Raw genomic sequence first — 20906 nt, 5'->3', positions numbered from 1 at the left:
CACATGTGTCTTGCACAAAATTTAGAGGAGTTTATAAAGAGCATGTTAATGTGTAGTTAGTGAAAACAAGCCAGGCTTTGTCATAGGTGAAATGGCTTTTAGGTACAAAAGGATCCGTGTTATGCATGATATACCGCTTTAAGGAACCGGACGGCCCTCCACATTCCCAGCATGAGAACGAAGTTAGAATGGAGTTTCACACAGTGGGAAATATCTGAGGAAACTCGGACATGTGAAGATGACAAGGCTATGGGTGCACACAGAATCTGGATCAGTGGTGAAGATCTGTAAAATGACGGCTACGGAAGGTTAGCTGTCACCTGGAGTCAGAGAAAAATGATCATCTGGGGATGGACTCATCAAGCAGTACTAGAAGCTTTAGACAATTACTGGAGACGATGGTATCTTCCTTTATATCTTATAAAAAATCCACTTTTATCTACCAAGTTATGCATAAGGAACTTACCAATAGCAGCTTTAACTTCAATCGCTTCTGAATCTTGTGAATATTCGCTAAGTCCAGCTGCATTCACTGCTCTAACCCGGAAGATATAACTCTGACCAGTCACCAATCCATGGCAAGTAAATCTAAAAGGAAAGGAAGTTTAAAAATTTTTTCCTGGGGCGGGGGGGGGGGGGGGGAATTAGACAAAATGCTTTTAGCTTAACTGAATGATCTGGCTTTATAAAAACCATTCATTTTCTAAAAGGAGGAAGCAGAGGGACAGAGATCAGGTAACGTTTGTGCATTAGACAAGAAGGCAGCTAATTAGGGCAATTTTCTAAACTCCCTCCATCAAACAACGCAGAGTCCTGGCTTTCCCCTGAATAAGTACTTTAAATTTTCTGAGCCTTTGGTGTGTGCATCAGTAAAATAGGTATAATAATGCCTCCATAATAATTTTTGTGTAATTGGCCAGAAAAGGTATTTAAAGTGCCTATTTCAGGGCCTGGCATATAAGAGGCATTTAGTAAATAATAGGTGGTATTAATATTATTAATGGCTATTTCAGGTATGTACTGGTGACTGTAAGGCATTGGCTGCTCCTTGTTATAGAGGCCTAGTAGTCCCTGCATGCCAGGGAGGTATAATTACTTGAGAAGTTACACTAGAATCTGAAAATAAGATGAAATATAGATTACCATTTAGATATAAGGATCCTGTAATGAGGTGTGAATTCATGGGCAGTTTTACACATAAAACAACCTTACTCCTTAATAGCTATTATGGCTATAAGTAGCTATTTCATGAATCACTCTAACATTTTAATCCATCCTGAAGACTATAACCAGAGGAAATAATAGGTCTGCTAATGACTCTATCACCATTAGTAATGTTGGACTATTTAATGAAGGCAGTCATAAATTAGGCCAATCCTTCAGGTCAGCTCAGTTCAGCAAATATTTATTGAGCACTTCAGTGTTCCAGACACTGAGCTAGGTATTGTGGACACAAAGATGAATTTAAAATGGTGTCTGTCCTTGTGAAGTTCTTACCTGTTTGTGGAAAGGCAGACCCTGTCTAACCCTCTATAAATATTTCTATATGGTCCCAGGAAAAGGCTGGGAATGCACAGTAAAAGTGAAATGAACAAATGGGCTAAATCAATCTCTTGCTTTCTCCCATTCATTGATTTGCCTCTCTTCTCCTGTTCTACAAAAGAAACAACTCATCCTATGGGGGTCCTTGGAGTTTGACGTGGTCATGCCAGAAAATAACACTCCTGCTTGACAATTTTGGGGGTGGAATTCTCCTCTCAGATTAGTTGTAAATCAAAGGAGGCTCAGAGTTTGGTTGCAGGTCAGAATTCTTCATCAACCTGCAAAGCTTATTGATAAAATATTTGAAAGCAAGAAAAAAATAACTCTCTCCAGATTAGAAACAGATATAAAGAAGTTGCAAAGTATTCTGAATGCCCTTCTGTTGGTGTTACTGTGTCCTTAGCACTGAGTTTAACCATGTTCAGAATTGTAAAATGCTGATAGTTCTTTCCTATTCACTCAAAATGCTTAGGGGAAGGGAGCCTAGGTGGCTCAATCAGTTAAGCGTCCAACTCCTGATTCCAGCTCAGGTCATGATCAGGGTTTTTGAGACTGAACCCTGCTTACGATTCTCTGTCTCCCTCTTCCCTGGCCCCTCTTCCACACCCTTCTCTTAAAATATTAATTAAATAAATAAAATGCCTGGGTACTTGATGTCAGTTATAGTCTACTAGATCCTTGAAATCCAGTATCACACCAAATATTAAAGATCAGAACAGGGGAGTAAAAAGGACAAATGGTATGAAGGAAAAGAATAGAAAAATACCATAAAACGAATTCATCATAGCTGGCATTAATGTGTTTCTAAGTGTTTAAGATCACAAGTAGGCCTTTTTTTTTTTTTTTTTTTCAAATATATGGCAGTAGATTATGTTCAATTTTAAATCCATTTGGGCATTTAAAGTATAATGTTTTATTTTTTTATAACTTTCTTTTACGATTACATTTATTTATTTGACAGAGAGAGAGACAGCGAGAGAGGGAAGGAACACAAGCCAGCGGAGAGGGAGAGGGAGAGGGAGAGGGAGAAGCAGGCCTCCCGCAGATCCCAGGATGCCGGGATCATGACCTGAGCTGACTGGCAAATGCTTAACGACTGAGCCACCCAGGTGCCCCTAAAGTATAATGTTTAAAAAAAAAACAAACCACCCTCCATTGGATGTTTGTGCTGCTCTATGGGTCCACGGCTGCATTTTCTCTCTTTTTTGGGGGGGGCGGAGGGGAGGATCATAATTTTATTTTAAATTAAAAATTAATTTATTTTTAATTTTTTATTATGTTCAGTTAACCAATGTATAGTACATCATTAATTTTAGATGTAGTGTTCAATGATTCATTTGCTGTGCATTTCCTCTTCATAGCCTCCCTGCTCTAGAGTCAGAAGGCTCCCCACAGCACCCCTCCACCCCAACATTGCAGTTACCGTGGGCCCTTCACAGGGTTGTTGTTGCAAGGCTCCCACTTGCCAGAACCAACAATGCTTGACTCTATGTAGTAGCCGACCAGCTCTTTAGCATCTTTGGATTCCTCCCATGAAACTACCACTGATGTGTCTGTATTTCTGCTTGGGATGATTTTGCCTGGGGGTTTGGGGATATCTGACAAAGGAGGAAAATAATGATCAAACTCGGGTGGTTTCAAAAAATTTGATCTTATCACATATGAACATACACACACACATATATAAATTTTATATAAGTAAAAATATCAAACATACAGTTGTTTTATTTTATTTTATATTTGTTAAAGCAGAAAATTTAAAAAATCAATAAGATATTTTGGGGGCATAATGGAAATACTCCAGAAAAAAAATACATTAGCAATATTGTTGAAACTCCTGGAGAAGTTTACTTTTTATAATCTCATAGCTCATAATAATAATTTTTTAAATGTATCAGTCAGGTATAGTCATCAATTAAATTTATAATGTGAAAGAAGGATGCCACCACTTTTATTTCCGGATGGGTACATTCTAATAAGATTCTTGCTTTTGGGATTTTTTTTCTTGAATTGAATTCAAATCAGTTTTGTTCAACCAAATTCTCTACTCACCAAGTTTGTCCCCTACCACAGTCACTTCCGTTGCCTCTGAGGGCTCACCAACTCCTGCTGAGTTAGAACAGCGGACACGGAAACGGTAGGATTTCCCTTCAGCCAGGTCGAACAGAGCAAAGCGAGGCGACTTCACAGGGAGCTCTGTGTTCACCCGCTGCCAGTTTTCTGTTCCTGCCTCACACTGCAGCCCCAACAGAGAGACCCATTCACAGCACAGCAAGAATAGATGGGAACTTTGAGCCAGGCATCTAGCAGTCTTATTTATCAGCCAACAAACTACTTACCTATTATGAGTGGAACTGGAGAAGAGATATGGAGGAAATTAGGAATGAAGCATTGTAGTCCAGAGGATTCTTTAAATCAAATATGGCTTTGAATTATTTGATAAATATGCTACTTTAATACTTCACTGACTTGTTAACTAAGATCATCAATTTACTTATAAAAGACTTTATTTTGGGGGCGCCTGGGTGGCTCAGTGGGTTAAAGCCTCTGCTTTCGGCTCAGGTCATGATTTCAGGGTCCTGGGATCCAGCCCCGCATCGGGCTCTCCGCTCCGCAGGGAGCCTGCTTCCTCCTCTCTCTCTGCCTGCCTCTCTGCCTAGTTGTGATTTCTATCAAATAAATAAAATAAAATAAAAAAGACTTTATTTTGAAGACAGTTTGGGGTCAGATACTTTTCTAATTTTTGTGAGGTAAATAGATTTATTATGCTATACAAAATCCTTAAATTTTCATTGTTATAAACTGTTTATTTTAATTGAGTGTTATTTAATGACTCATAATCTCATTCTGGTCTGTACTCAAATACCACTTCCTCAAAAAGGCCTTCTTGATCACTCCCTGCCTAGTCTATCAAAGAATCTAAAAGAGTTCTTTGTTTCTTTTCATCATTCTCTATCCCTTACCCTGCTTTATTTTTTTCAAAAACAGTTATCTGTATTTGAAATTAAGTTATTTATTTGTCATCTCCTCCAATGGAAAGTAAATTTCAGTGAAATGAGTTCAGGGAGTTGTCTTGTCCCCTGTTATGCCCCAGAGCCTAGAACTGTATCTGGCACATAGCAGATAATCAACAATTTTTTTTCTGAATGAATGAATTGTTTTCAATTAGAGTTTCTTTTTTCCTTCCCTATATTTTAGAATAAATAATGGGAAAAACTAAACTTAAAGCAATTCTTTTCTTGGAACTAAAATGATCTAGGGTTACTCTGAAATCCTTGAAAGGATGTGGTATCGATTTGCTCTTTGGTAGAGAATATAGTGAGAAAACTATCACTAGTCTTCAGTAATCCCTTATCCTGCCTATTTGAACCCTCAATTTTGCCCCAAGGTCAGCAGAAGTGATTTTGCTTCAGAACTTTTATACATTTTCAAGAGACTTTTCTAGAAATCCAACTCATGGTACAGTGACCAGCTGAAAAGATGATACACTGTTGGGACTATAAGAATACTGATATATCGCTTGGCATAAGCTTCATTGACTTGAAATGGAGGCAATGTGGTATGGTGCAAAGGACCCGGAGGCATTCATTGCAGTCTTAGCTTTGTTAATAACAAGATATGTGACCTTGGAAAAGTCACGTGAGTATTCTTTGGTCTCAGTTTCATCATTCATAAAACAAGAAAATGTGACAAGGTAACCTTTAAAGTCCTTTGTAGAATCTTCCACAATTATGTCATTATGGGTGGGAGGGTAGAAAGGATAAATTCCCCCTAAACAGTCAATCTGCTGCTAACTGAGGGATGAAATTCTCCCAGACCTCTAATCCTTTAGTTTAGGACTTTGACTCATTTTGACACATTCTCCCCTGGGGAACATATAACAATTATCAGTCATTTATACTTTCATAATAAAAATAATAGCTGCCTTTTCACTATGCTAAGAGTTTTATAGCTTGTAACTTTTTAATCCTCTCAACTATGCTCTGAATTTGTGGGGGCAGCACTGTGTGAGTATCCCAGTTTTCCAGAGAAGGCAAGCTTGGGAAGGTTGAAAGGCAACGATGTGTACTAGTTGGATACAGTATATGAAAACTGAACCAGACTGCCCAGGTTCAAATCATAGCTTTGTCTCTAATTGTGTGACCCTGAGCAAACTGTATGCCCCATCAATGCCCTGTATTAAATATCAACCATTCCAGGGCTCGCAGACATGGTAGAACTGGGAATAAGCTGCAGCCATACCAGGTAAGTTTGTGCTATATGTGCACGCAATTTCTGGAAACAAGTTCTATAAAGAGGTGCAAGCTTGGGGGTTATTGAAGAAGCAGCATTCCCATGGGCATCAACATTCTGGGAAGGAAAACCAGCTGCAGGACAAGAGCATGTGAAATGTTGTGCTTTAGAAAGGTCAACATGTTAGAAGAGGCTTTTTATCAAAAACAACCTGAGACTCAGCTGAGTAGGATGGTTTGACGTTTGGATAATTCTTCTGTAAATGTGCCCTAGTCTCTGGGCATGTTCTGCTCCCAATATGTCAACATCCTGGGCCTTTTGTATATGTCAGCAGTGCCTGAGAGACCTGTCTACTCACACTGCACTCATAAGTGTTCCCTCTGTTCCATACTAATAGGTTCACTGGTGGAAGAACACTTTTAACACTTTTTAGTCACAGCCTCACATACATTTAGGTCTAGGGAAGTTATAGATTTTCCTGGAGAAATTAGAGTTTATATGACCAGAGGAAATGTTCAACGGCAGCCAAAGTTGACTCATCTAAAGAAAATGCCTCGGTGGTAGGTTGTTACTATGTCATTACTGTAGGAAGGATGGTAATTATTGTCACAGAGCTTATTCAGAACTCTTTTCCTGTGGAGCATTTCAAAAAGATTCAGTGAAAGGTATGTATTAAGTACACCAGGAAACAAACATTTTCTACTCTAGTCTTGTCCTCTATTAAAAAATATAGGAGGGGCGCCTGGGTGGCTCAGTGGATTAAAAAATATAGGGAAAAAAATTTAAATCAGGAATGCTACTCAAGTTATATTTAATTTGAGGCTAACATCTAGAAAATATACAAATTAATACCAATAAGACTTTACATATTTTGGTAAAATCAGACTCTTTTGAAAGATGCCCATATTGCATGTTAAAGAGATACTCCATTTATTGTTACCAATTTGCTAGGGATCAGGAGAAGTGAGACGTGCTCCTCAAAGACATGAACTAAATGTCTTTATCAAGGAAATAAATTAATAAATTTATTAATTAAAATAGGAAAACCACAGACCCTAGGATTTTTAGTGCTAGTATAATTTTCTCTGATGATCTGTAATAACTAAAAGGCCATAAAGATAGTCATCTTTGCTTTTATGTTGTTACCTGATTTACAGATGTTTGCATATTTGCACACACTTATGTATCTACGATATCTATTCTTTTATAATAATTGCCAGGGAAGGTGACCTAGTAGGTGTTCTGAAATTGAATGATCAGAAAACCATTAAGGATGAAAGAGAAAAGCTCTCAGAAAAACTAACTGAGCTACAGGATATTTTGCCAAATAAAGACCTTTTCTACAATTTTGCTATGAACGTAAAATGTCAAGTAAATGATAACTTATTTTGCTATCACAAAATTTTATAAAAACAAAGTACACACAAAAAAGTACAGCCAATTATTTCATTCATTGTTCTAAAAAAAATGGTGTGTTAAAAATAAATAAATAAAATGGTACGTGGCTGTCAATAAAAATGTAAACATTCTTACAGATAACATAAAATAAACTTACTTTTGTTTCATTTTTCAATTACATCTTTTTTTTTTTTTTTTTTTCTTCACCTGTTCCCCCGACCTCCCACCCCTGACCCTTCAAAACCCTCAGGTTGTTTTTCAGAGTCCATAGTCTCTTATGGTTCGCCTCCCCTTCCAAATTTTTTTTTTTAAATAAACATATAATGTATTTTTATCCCCAGGGGTACAGGTCTGTAAATCGCCAGGTTTACACACTTCACAGCACTCACGATAGCACTTACCCTCCCCAATGTCCATAGCCCCCTCCCCCTCTCCCAATCCCACCTCCCCCCAGCAACCCCCAGTTTGTTTTGTGAGATTAAGAGTCATTTATGGTTTGTCTCCCTCCCAATCCCATCTTGATTCATCTTAATCGAGACTTTCTTAGCAAATGGATTGGAATCTCATTTTAAGCAAATTCTCTTTAAATGCCCTTTGCCTGGAGCAATGATGCCTTACCTAGCCATCATTCCTCCTGCGTGTCTGCACTTGCAACTGGCCACTTACCACAAATAACACCCTATTAAGGTCATGGCTCCCCTCCATTTTCTGGGTAGAAATACTTAATACAGCTGCCCTCAAATACAGGTAAATGATGGATTCACATATAATTCTCATCATTCCACCCATTTTAGGTTTCCATTATATACTGCCCTCTCTAACATAATTATAATAAAATTGTAAGATAGTTGAGGGAAAGCACTAGCCAGTGTCTCATGCTGTTTTGTAATTCCTGATCCCACACTACTATGTACCCTGGAGTAGTACTAGCCAAGTGGACGGCAGCACGTAAGGACTTTCTCTAACTCTCCAGCTATTTGACGGTATTCTGAAAGTATTATAACTTTTATTCCTCTGGCTCATCTACCCTCATGAATGTTCATTTCTGACTGCAGAAGACAAGTTGTAGGGAAATGAAAAGCCATTACTAGAGGAAGGGAGACAAAGGGAGTGTCTAGAAAACAGTGCCGTATGTACAAACTACAGTTTCAGGAACATTTCTCTACTTAAAAGGGTCATAATTTGGGGTCTGTGGACCTCTTAGAAATCTATGGGTGAGCTCCACGGATTCTGAAGGCCCCTGAACTTTCAGGCAAAGTTCTATGTGATATACATTTTTTGGTGAAGACTGTTTATAGTTTATAAGGGTTTAAAGAGTTCGGGACACAATGGAAATTTAATCTCTATTTCTTTAAAGAAATCTTTAAGAAGATGCCTGAGGTAATAATGTTGATCCCAGGGTCTTACCTTTTCCACAAAGTACAGAATGCCCTCATGGCCACGCTGGCCAGGGGGCTTCCAACTTAGCACCACATAGTTCCGGGTAGCCTCTGTGACAGAGAGATCTGTGGGGGGGCCTGGAACAATACCCTCTGAAAAAAAAACAAAACAAGGAAAAGTGAAAAGCACACACCATGGGAAGCCCAGCATAGAGAGATGTCATAGATGTTCCTCTCCCACTGGAGAAAGAGTTAATTATTGCTCCGCAGTATAAAGAACTACCTCATCTCTGAAATTCTTCCTAAAACATTCATTCATTCATTCAAAGCCACAATTTTACTTTCATTGCTCGGCAATTTTGATTTTCTAACTGATCCTAAAAAACAGTAATGACATAAGTTATACTTTCTGTACATTCTATATCAGCTTTTTATAGAATATCTTTTCAAGGATGTTTGGATAGCAAACAAACTTGGAATATAAAGACAGTATATTCTCTAGGGCAGAAAGTTGACTTGTTTTCTCATCAAGAAAGTAAAGATAATGTCCTTCTCCATAGAAAGCTTGGGCACAGGGTTTGTCAGATGTAACATATATCTACTGTGTGTACAGCATCCATCTGTGCTGCTCCCTACCACCCTGTGGAACTTGGCGGGGGGACAATGCAAAGGAAAGTAATGAAAACAGGAAGCTCATGCTGTCTAATTGTGCTGTGACTAAAGAATCCTTTGTCTCTGACCTAGGCATCTCTTACCTTTTGCCAACATCAATGAAACTGGGGTATGAAACGTATTAGTTTGTAAGTAGGGCAAAACTTTAGACCCGCCATATCCAATAACTAAAATACCAAGCAAAATACATGAAACAACTGTTTATAGACATTGGATATTAGCTGGCTTAGGACAATGATTCCTGATAGAATAGTAACAGATTAGGTGAGCTCTAAGACTGTCCTAGCTTATTGTCTGGAGAGAATCTTAAGACAGCAGCTCAGGAAGAGGAACCCAGGTAGAACCTGGGAATCTCCCCAAGTGGAGGAGAAGAAGCTGGAATTCCAGGAAGGGAAGCTATCTACAGAGAGAGTCACAAGGATGAATACTGGAAGAAAGGGCTGCACAGAGAGGGAGGCTTCAGAGATGTTCAGAGGGTCCCTCCAGAGTGCTCACCTGAATACTAACCAGCACATCAATATGAGGAAACCATCTGAGGTGGGGGAAAACCCACACAACAGAATTGAAGAGAATAAACCTCAAAGCTCTCATAGGGCCTGGGAGAGTCCATATTCCAACCATTTAGAGTGGAAATCTCCTAATTCACAGGCATCTGGTAGAATACTACTCAGAAGGCTATTTCCTCTGTAGTATGGCCAAATTATGCCTCAGCTAAAGTCTGTTCTGATTTCACTTAACAAAAACAAGCCTTGAAAGATCAAATCATTTCCCCAGAACAAAGCTCAAGAACATTTATAAAAACATAAAAATATCCAGTACCAAAAATGTAAATTCAAAATATCTGGCATCTCATGAAATGTTATTAAGTATGCAAAGGAGCAAGAAAATACAGCCCTTTCTGGGGAGAAAAATCAATCAATGAAAACAAAACCAAAAATGTCACAGATTATAGAATTAGTCAACAAGGATACAAAAACAGTTATTGTAAAAACAGTCCATATGTCCAAGAGGGCAAAGATTAAACATGTTAAATAAAGACATAGAAAATATAATGACACAGTAGCAGAAAGTGTCTGAAATGAAACACAGAAAGCAAATACACTGAAAGGGAAAATGAACACAGCATCGGTGACCTCTAGGTAGCATGTAACTGGAGTTCCTGAGGTAGAAAAGAAAGAAGGGGATACAGGAAAAAAACAAAGTTTAAAGAAATAATGCTGAAGAATTTTCCAAAGCTGATGAAAATTGTAAACTCACAGATCCAAGGAACTTGTACACCCCAAGTACAAGACACATGAAGGAAACAACAATAATGCATATCACAAACAAATTTCTCAATCCAGTGACAAAAAGAATCTGTTAAAAGCAGGTAGAGAGAAAAAGATACATACTGAGGGACAAAAATAAGAATAACAATAGTCATTCTTTTTTTTTAAGATTTTATTTATTTATTTGAGAGCGAGCACAAACAGCAAGAGATAAGGAGAAGCAGCAAGGGATAAGGAAAAGCAGACTCCTCATTGTGCCAGGAGCCCAATGCGGGTCCTGGAGCCCAATGCGGGTCTCAATCCCAGGACCCTAAAATCATGACCTGAGCCAAAGACAGGTGCTTAACTGAGCCACCCAAGTGCCCCAACAATAGTCATTCTCATACATAGTGCAGATTTGCACTATAGTGGACCATCATTTCTAAAGGACTAAAAGAAAAACTGTCGACCTAGAATTGTACAACCAGTGAACATCTATTTCAAAAAGAAGGATGGGGGTGCCTGGGTGGCTCAGTGGTTAAGCCACTGCCTTCGGCTCAGGTCATGATCTCAGGGTCCTGGGATCCAGCCCCGCATCGGGCTCTCTGCTCAGCAGGGAGCCTGCTTCCTTCCCCTCTCTCTGCCTGCCTCCCTGCCTACTTGTGATCTCTCTCTGTCAAATAAATAAAAAATCTCTAAAAAAAAAATAAAGGATGAAATAGAGACTGTTTTAGACATACAAAAATGAAATAATTCATAATCAGCAGGACTGCACTACAAGCAATATTAAAGGAAATGCTTCATGAACAAAGAAAGTGGAATCATATGGGAATCCAAAGCTACATAAAGAAATGAAGAAGAGAAATGATAAAAATATGAGTGAATACTGAAAAGTTTTTTCTTACTTTTAAATTTCTTTGAAAGATAAGTGACTATTTGAACCAAAATAATAGCATTGTATTGTGCAATTTGTAATATATACACAAATAGAATCCATGCAATAACAGCACCAAGGCTTGAAAGGGGAAATGGGATAACGCTGTTTTAAGTTCTTACAACTATACATGTAGTAGTATAATCTTACTTGAAGGAGGTTGTGATATGACATATATTAAAATTCTAAACTACTATAATACAAAACAAAGAATTATAGTTAATAAGATACCATGGCTAAAATGGAATAATAAAAAAGTACTCAATCTAAAAGAAAGTAGAAAAAAAAAGGAGAAAGGAAACAAACGGATTGATAGAAAACAAATAGCAAGATGGTAGATTTAAATCCAACCATATCAATAATCACACAAAATGTAATTGTTCAAACATTCCAATAAGAAGGCAAAGATTACCCAACTGGATAAAAAAATCAAAACCCAACTACATGCTGCCTACAAGAAATACAATTTAAATATAAAGACACACATAGGTCAAAAGTAAAAGGATGGAAAGCATACGCCATGCTAACACTAATAAAAATAAACAATCCTTGAATGATTATATTAGTATCAAAGTAGATTTCTAAGCAAAAAACATTACCATGGATAAAGAGTGTCACTTTGTAATAACAAAGTAGTCGATTCATAAGAAGATATGACAATCAAAATATTTATGCATGAATAACAAAGCCTCAAACAGTATGAAGCAAAACCTGGTAGAACTACAAGAAGAAAACAATAAATCTACCACCTGGTCAGAGATTTCACCAATACTCTATTAACTGATAGAACAAGAAGATCAGATATAAAACACTCAGTTGAAATCCCAGCAGGTTTTTGTATAGAAAGTTATAAAGCTGATTTTTCAAATTTATGTGGAAATGTAAAGCCAGCATAGCCAAAACAACTTTGGGGAAAACAAAAATAGAGGAGTAAATATTACCTAATTGGGAGGGTATGTGCTATCAAAACTACAAAGCTTTTAAAAAATTTATTTATTTGTTTATTTATTTAAAACTAGTAAGCTTAAAAACAACAAAAACAACAACAACAACCTAAAGCCACAGTAGTCAAGATAGTGTGGTTGGTGTAGAGAAAATAAAATTGACCAACAGAGATTCCAGAAATAGATAAAAAAAAAAATGCAACCAATTGATTTTGGCAATGGTGCCAAGGCAATTCAATGGGTAAGGATAATCTTTTGAACTGATTGCTGAAATCACTGGATAGCCGTATGCAAAATACCATGATAATAATAACAACTTAGACCCTTACTTTGCATAATATAGAAAAAATTAATTTGAAATGGAACATAGATTAAAATCTAAGAGCTAATGCTATAACATTTCTAGAATAAACAGGAAAACTAAGTAAACTTGATTTGGCAAAGATTCAAATATGATGCAAAAATGGCAATATACACATAAAAAGATTTCCAACAGTATTAGAGAAATGCAAATTAAAACCACTATGCACCCACTATGAAACATCATTACTGGTGATAATGTGGAGCAAATGGAATTCATACACTGCTGATTGGAATGTAAAATGGTACAAACATCTTGGAAACAGTTGGCAGTTAAAAATTAAACATATACCAAAAAAAAATTAAACATACAACTACCATATGACCTATCTGTCCAACTCCTAGGTATTTATCCAAGAGAAATGAAAAGCTTAAGTCCGTACAAACACTTAATAAGGATGTTCATAGAAGCTTTTGACAGTAAATGGATTAAAAAAAACTTGAAATGAACTGATACATGCATCAACATGAGTAAATCTCAAAATAATTATGCTGAGTGAAGAAAACCAGAGAAAAACGAGTAGGATTCCATTTATCTAAGAGTGTGGAAAATGCAAACTAGAGTGACAGAAAGACAGATCAGTGATGGCCTGGCAATGGGCAGAGGCAGGAGAAAGGAATTACAGAGGGGCATGAGGAAATTTTAGGGATGATGGGTATGTTCATTATTTTGATCATGGTGACAGCTTCACAGGTGTATACACATGGAGAATTTGCCAAATCGTATGTTTTACAGAAATCAGTTTACTCTATGTCAATCGTACTTCAATAAACCTTTTTAAAAAAGATTTTATTTATTTGACAGACAGAGATCACAAGTAGGCAGAGAGGCAGGCAGAGAGGAGGCACCCCACAGAGCAGAAAGTCCAATGTGGGGCTCGATCCCAAGAACCTGGGATCATGACCCAAGCCGAAGGCAGAGGCTTTAACCCATTGAGCCATCCAGGCACCCCCTTCAATAAACCTTTTTTAAAAACAGTGGTTCTCTGAAAATATACGTTACTTTATGATCTCTACATATTTCAGGATATTCTTCCCAAAATATCTTAAATAATATACACTGTAACCTCCATAATAAAGGCTAAACCACCTGGCACAACACTGGCAACAGTATCTGGGGAAAACTGAGCTTTTACCTGAAGGTTCCTCTTCAGTGACAATGATCTGTCCAGTCCAGGGTGCTGAAGGGCGACCTGAACAGAGATAAATGTAAAAATCACAAAGTTCATAAATGCGGTTTCAACTGCACTCATAAACTGGCCATAGTAGCCACAAATTGGCTTGATTAACTAGTTTACTTACATATTTTCCTAATGAATCTTACTGAGCATATATATGGTGTTGTATCTTCAAAGAACCCACAATCTGACAGAGCACAGAGCCCACCTATTTGGAGTCAACATTTCTGGAACTGTACTTTCACAAGCAAGGTAAATAACCTATGTTCATTTACTGTTCAGTATAGATCTCTGGAAACATGTAAGTTCTCTCATCTCTCCTTAAGAGATAGCATGTATTTGGGAGAAATGTTACTGGAACTACTGCAAGCCCAGTAGTTATCTGCAATAATGAAGCCAAAAAAAGGAGAGGGGAGCTAATCCTACAGTACAATTCAATGAAAGCAATTTCTTTCCATTATATTTTGAAAAGTATTATCTACGAAAGAAACCAATTTAGATCTGGAGTTAGGAAAATGGGTAAATGGGCAGGAAAAGAGGAAAATCCATTTAAATTCATTTCATTCATTCATTCATTGAAGAGGAAATTCATTGCTGTGTTCCCACAAGTAAGAGATAGAGAGAATGGTTTAACTCCTGCTTTATCAACAGATTTTCACCAGAGCTAATACAAAAACAGAAAGGTGATTTGCAAGAGAACCCATTTTCAACTCAACCTTATTTTCATTGGAATTTATAAAAGAGCTGTAAATGAAGTATGAGCTGGAATTAGGAAAGAGGGAGGGAAGTCAGACAGCAGGCAAAAAACAATCAGAGGGCAATCAAGGAGTTTGATTAGAAAAAGTTCCCAGAGAAAGGTTTTTTACTTAGCTTTTTACAATGCCACACACGTACCTAAGGTAAGAATAATGCTGCAAATATGACATAGACCAGTAGTCCTCAACCAGGATGATTTTGCCCCTTGGGGATAGGACAGCCCCCCCCCCCCACACACACACACCATAACAAATAATTATCTAGCTTAAATGTCTATAGGGTCAAGTTTGAAATATCTAGTATGGTCTGAAGTGTTAATTTCCAACAATCTTTTAATGTCATTTTATGGTCTCTATTACTGAGGATGCATATGGGTTTCCATGAAACAAATGTAGAGCATAAATCATGTACCATGGTTTTGATGTTTAGATGTGGAATTTAAATATATGAAAATATTATTTTTGATTGTCTAATACGGTAACTCAAGTATAGAGATATAATGTAAAAGTGTGTTTTTTTTTTTTTTTTAAAGATTTTATTTATTCATTTGACAGAGAGAGATCACAAGTAGGCAGAGAGGCAGGCAGAGAGAGAGGAGGAAGCAGGCTCCCTGTGGAGCAGAGAGCCCGATGCGGGGCTCGATCCCAGGACCCTGAGATCATGACCTGAGCCGAAGGCAGCGGCTTAATCCACTGAGCCACCCAGGCGCCCCTAAAAGTGTGTTTTTCCTTTGATATAAAGATGCTCACTGTGTTGAGTATTAATGTACTAAGGGGCAAATTCTAGGTTAAGAAACTTACCTTATAATATTAAGAATTTAAAAAAATGTATATTTGGAGTGTGCTAACAAAAAATAAAAATGCTTCCCAGGCTTTTATCACATTTCATTTCAAACAGAATACCCAGAACCCAGTTTAACAACGAAAAGTTTTCTGAATCAAATAAAAATAAGACAAAAAATAAAGCCCTTAGTGAAGAGACAAGTCTAAAAACAAATTGGTTTTCGTTTTGTTTTCTCCCCCCCTAGGATATTCTGATAGATAAAGGATTTCCTAGTCTCTTCTCCCTCTAGTGGAAGGGGGGAGGAATAACCTTGCAAAGAGAGCTATTGTAGTTACTTAAAACAATGACAAAAAGCTTCAAGATCCTGAAAATTGAAAAATGCTTACTTTGAAGTCTAGCTTTCTCAGCTGGATCCAGAGCAGCCACAGGCTCAGAAACTCTAGATGGTAGACCTATTCCATTCTTATTCACAGCTCGAACTCGGAATATGTAAGAACGACCTTCTATCAACCCAGTGACTGGAAAACGAGCAAACTTCACAGGTGTATCATTGCATTGAGACCAGCTATCTGTGCCCACCTCACACCTAAGGGAAAGAGAGTGGTCAGCAAGAATATTAAAAGAATGTGACTAAATTAATAGCTCCAAATCTGCAAATCCCTCCCCCACCAATTGCTTCAGATCTCCCTATAACATACCCAGCTCAAGTGTGGTTCAATAGTTACTTAAATTCATCCACTCAGCTCTATTCAATTGCAATGTGTCTTCTTTAATAATAAAAATGCCTCAGATCCTTCCTAAACATGCATACTTCCTTTAAACTCCCTAAAAGCAAGCAGCTGAGGGGCCTTGTGTGCTAAGCCAAGAACTTTGGGGGGAAAACAGACACAGCAAGAGGTAGGTATGTACAATCTTTACATTGGAGAGACTGAGCGGAAAGATCCCCCAAACATCTCCCTGGCTGATGTCTTCAGTTCTACCATTAGTGACTTCTTTGTCTTCTTTATGCATTTCTTTTAAAAATAAAACTACTGTTTGAAATAGTTAACACCTTAAATATACCTATTTATATTGTAGTATACAGTAAAGAGCATGCTTTTTTTCTTCTTAAGTAATCTCAACACCCAGTGTGGGCCTCAGACTCACAACCCTGAGGTCAAGATCTGTATGCTCTACAGACTGAGCTAGCCAGTCACCCCTGGAAAGAGCCCACTTGATGATCCTTACATGCTGTGTGGGTAGAGGGAGGAGGAGAGTATTGTAACATATTTGTTTCTTAACAGATGAGATTGGTGACATGCAGGGAAACTCTCACACCTGGGAGGGAGAGATTACGTGTTTCGAAACCTCTGATTTCTAGTGAGGTGCTTTTACAGTAGTCTGGGATGGACTGTCACATCCTGGGAGACAAAGATGGCAGCTCATATTATGCTAGTGGCCTGATCGACAGGGGGTGAGGGGCTTGCAGCCAGTGATTAAATTATACAGCTTTAGGATTAAGTAACTCATCAATTTTTATGAGCAGAGCACTGAAATTTACTTTATGTCACTGCCCCATGATGGCTCCATGTCTAACATGTCTAATTCCCAAATAATTCACATGGGGGAGGGGTTCCAATGGCAGGGCAAAGGTGGTCAGGGCAAGAGGTTTCTCTGCTTCCTCAGCCTCACCCTTCCATTCTTTGATATAGACAATAGATGTTTCCTCAACCTTATGTAAAGTAATATAAACTATGGCTTCAATCCCTGCCCCCCCCAACCCTTAAATCTTGTCTTTATAGAAATTCTGGAGCTGCTAAGTGTAGGGTTTGGGAGGGAGCTGAGAGGCCGACGATGATTATTCAAGCTGCCCCTGTCTCCAGAGATTCCTCCTCTCTCCCGGTATAGGTGCTGTCATGGTGACCCAGTGATACTATAGTGTGCTTCCCAACCCTCATGTGGGCAGAAAGAAAGGCGGAACGCAGCTGCTCTGAGATATCTACAGCATTTTGGAGCAGAAAGAAACACAAATACATGGCCAGGCTGATATTTGAATTCTAGTTCTGCTACTTACTACCTGTGGGCCTTTAGGAAACTTATTACTGTTTTCTCACTAGCATGTGGCTTTGGGCCAGCAACTGTTTCCTACTCATGATAAGAGTATCTACCTTTCAAATGGTGGTTATGGTTAATGGTTAATATATGTGATGTATTTAGAATAGTGTCATGCACGTAGGCAATGCTTAATATATACTAGCTGCAATATGGTTATTTTTTATTATGAAAGAGCAAAATGGACTTCTGATTGTCCCTGGTCTTACACTGATTAAGTTTGCAAATCCCTCAGAAATCTGCCAAAGACAGTAAATCAATCTTTAGGATGTAAAAAAAAAACTACCAAAAACTTCACAGGTCATCATTACTGAATGAAAAAATAATGTGGAAGTATTTGGTATAGGGTTAAATAGTATAGGATTCATTATAAAAATTTCTCTGGATGGTATTGAGCCCATTGGGCATATATTTACTTATTATCATAAATATTTATTACATCTTGTGGTACAAACCTGTTGTACCACAGTGGCACAATTATTTGCCCCTAGTGGTTTCTCCAATTAGATTCTATTACTGGAAAATGGAAGAGAATTGGAGCAACTATTTGAATAGAAACTAAGTCAGAAAATAATGTATTTAGGTTGACAATCTAAATTTGTTGTCTGTATTGTCCAAATTCACTAGATAATTAATAACTGTGTAAGACCCAGTAACTATAAATATCAGAGGTTCTAAGTTTTGGAGAATGTAAGTAGAAAAAATTGTAGAAAGAACATAATTTAATACTATTAGTATGTTATTTCTTTGTCTAACTTGAAACCACATCCTATGAAATAAATAAGCCTTTTTTAATATTCCTAAGGTATTATTCTTTAAATTGTCTAATATTTTAAAATTACTGACATACTTGGAATGTGGACATTAAATATATTGGACACAAGCTGTTTCCAAAGTGGCCTCTTATAAGGTCTACACATTCATAGCATTCTTGCCAAGTAAGTGACTCGTATTGGTAGTCAAATTCAAAAATTAACTTTGGAATTTAGGTCAATAGATAGGAGTGTGTGTGCAAGAGACAGAGAGAGAGAAAGAGAAAGAGGAAGAGACCAGACTATAAAATATTTCATGTAGAAATGGTAGAAGAAATCAAGCATGCATCTCTATGACTAAATCACTCAAACTGGAACTAGACTAAGTACTAACTTATCAATAAAATATCCCAGAATAGGACTCCCTCCATCCACAGCTGGCTGTTTCCAAGAGATGATGATATAATCTTTGTTGGCATCCAAGCACACCACGTCCAAGGGAGAGGCTGGAGCTCCTTCGATCTCTGCATCAGCGTCTGTGGAGATACAGAAGGATCCCTTTAAACCTCTCAGACAAGATCTATCGCAGACAAGCGATCCTGGACTTAGTGCACACATTTCTTACCATACCCATAGTGGCTACATCTTTGGCCCAAACAGAGCGAGTTCCGGTCTTAGAATTTGCTTACCAACATGACAATGTGTGCTTTTCATCATCAGTACAAAGAACATTATGTTAGAAAGGGCTCTAAAAAGGATCCATGACCTTTGCCTCATGGCCTTCGCCTGCCCAAAATGTTTTAAAGGAAAATAAATATGGGACACCCGGGGGTCAGTCAGTTAAGCATCTGCCTGCAGCTCAGGTCATGATCCCAGGGTCCTGGGATTGAACCCTGCATCAAGCTCCTTGCTCAGTGGACAGCCTTCTTCTCCTCCTCCCTCTGCTGCTCTGCCTACTTGTGCTCTTCCTCTCTTGCTCTGTCAAATATAAATAAAATCTTTTTTAAAAATAAAAAATAAAGGAAAATAAAAATGGAGATATAGGAACCACTAGCAGAAAAGTCTAAGGGAAGATGAGCCAGAAAGTCTGTTCTTAAGATATCTAGTATACAGCGTTACTCAGAAATACCAACCTCTCTGAAGGGGAACAAATAAAAACCACGAAGCTTCGCCCTTCCCTCTGCTGGTCACTCCCATTTGGGGAGAGAAAGGAAAACATTCACTTTAATCAAATGTTTGTTCCCAGACTGGAGACACTTGCGAAAGGAATTCTGATGCAATATCCACATCTGAGCTTAGTTTATCAGAGTTTAGTACAAGTTCAGGATTATACAAGAGAGGGCAGTGACTGTTTATGAAATGAGATCCTCTGACAGTGGTTCTCCTCAGCAGTGTCTTCAGGCACAGCTAAATTAGTGAACCAGGGATGTTTTCAGGAGGAGAGCCAAGGGGAATGAAAATAATCAGTCAATAGCCCTTTCAGTGAGAGGCAGGGATCCTGGAGGTGGGGTTCACATTGCCAATTTCTCCTGACCTCTGGTCCCCTTCTTCATAACTGCAGTTGGCCGGAGAGGAGGTTGAGACGTGTTGGAGCCACTCATCTCAAGGAAAACACTTCTGTTGACTGTATAAACACTTTTCTTTTATAATGAGCTATATACTTCTGTAACTCTTAATGAATTACTAAGCCATTTGATATTAAGGCAGAAATATTTGTGCACTTCTGAATTGGGATAGGTTTGTACTGCCTGTGAGGAGCTCAAATCATTTTGGTTTTGAATATTCTGTCTCTTGCCCCCACGAACCTGTAGGAAAGTGTTTTAGGCAACTTCTCTGGCAAAGGTACTATATGAGAACATAATTAAATCATGGACCCTAAAAGCGAGCATTTTGATGGGGAGAAACTTCTTCCCTTCCAGGCTTTGAGAGCACTGGATTGGGGGTGGGGGGAGAACCTACTGATGGTAAAGTTAGAGCAGAACTAGAAAGGGGTAGAGATGCTGAGGTTAATAGGCCTCAAGTGACAGAAGAAGGATGCTAGAAAGCCGCTCAGTTGAGAGGAGACAGCTGGCAACCTCCATCCATGTTCTTTTGCTACAGTCCCATAATGTAACAACAAGGAATCCCTGGTTCAGACTATCCATAGTATGTAACAGAGCCCGGCAGACAGTAGGCGTCCAGGGAACCATTTCTCAGCATATTTATAACATTGCTTGGCCCATGCCATTCTTAGGGTAGGCTAAACAGTCTTTCTAAAAACAGGTTCTGTGTAGGAGCTGCTGGAAGCCAAATCCAGATACTGTGTTATGCTGGGACACATCTGTGCTCCTGGCTCTCAGCAGCTGCTGCAGAACGCTTGACCACACAGCGCCCACTTGGCCAGCGGCAGGCCTTTTCCTAGCCTGTGTCCTTCTTTTTCCCAACCCTCCAAAAAGCAAAGTTTTTGTATTTTTGATTAACTGGGTAAAAGATTAGACTGCTACTCTATATTTTGCCTTCTGACACAAGCCAATAATAACTTTTTTAGAAATATAAGTAACTCTATTCTCTTTAGTATAAAAGCAGTGTTTTCTTATAAAAGAAATGATAATCAAAAAATACGTTAAAATCCTCTTTAATTCCATAATTCAGAGATAA

The 20906-nt window shown here is 38.2% G+C and overlaps 1 protein-coding gene across 13 annotated transcripts in view; it reads right to left on the bottom strand.

Moving 5' to 3' along the window:
* MYOM1 (myomesin 1) overlaps positions 1-20906 on the bottom strand; it is a 158613-nt gene that overhangs the window by 57439 nt on the left and 80268 nt on the right. For all 13 annotated transcript variants that reach the window (XM_046024822.1, XM_046024826.1, XM_046024821.1 and 10 more), the window contains 7 exons: positions 18664-18805; positions 15813-16012; positions 13846-13902; positions 8581-8705; positions 3595-3778; positions 2966-3140; positions 467-588 (listed from right to left, as the gene is read on the bottom strand). In XM_046024822.1, the coding sequence (XP_045880778.1) occupies positions 467-588; positions 2966-3140; positions 3595-3778; positions 8581-8705; positions 13846-13902; positions 15813-16012; positions 18664-18805 (1005 nt within the window). The remainder of the gene's footprint in view (positions 1-466; positions 589-2965; positions 3141-3594; positions 3779-8580; positions 8706-13845; positions 13903-15812; positions 16013-18663; positions 18806-20906) is intronic.

The sequence above is a fragment of the Meles meles genome, chromosome 12 (genome assembly GCF_922984935.1).
Source record: "Meles meles chromosome 12, mMelMel3.1 paternal haplotype, whole genome shotgun sequence".
In the NCBI taxonomy this organism is placed as follows: Eukaryota; Metazoa; Chordata; class Mammalia; order Carnivora; family Mustelidae; genus Meles; species Meles meles.
Note: the sequence above shows the minus strand (reverse complement) of the source record. Positions and strands in the feature narration are given on the sequence as shown.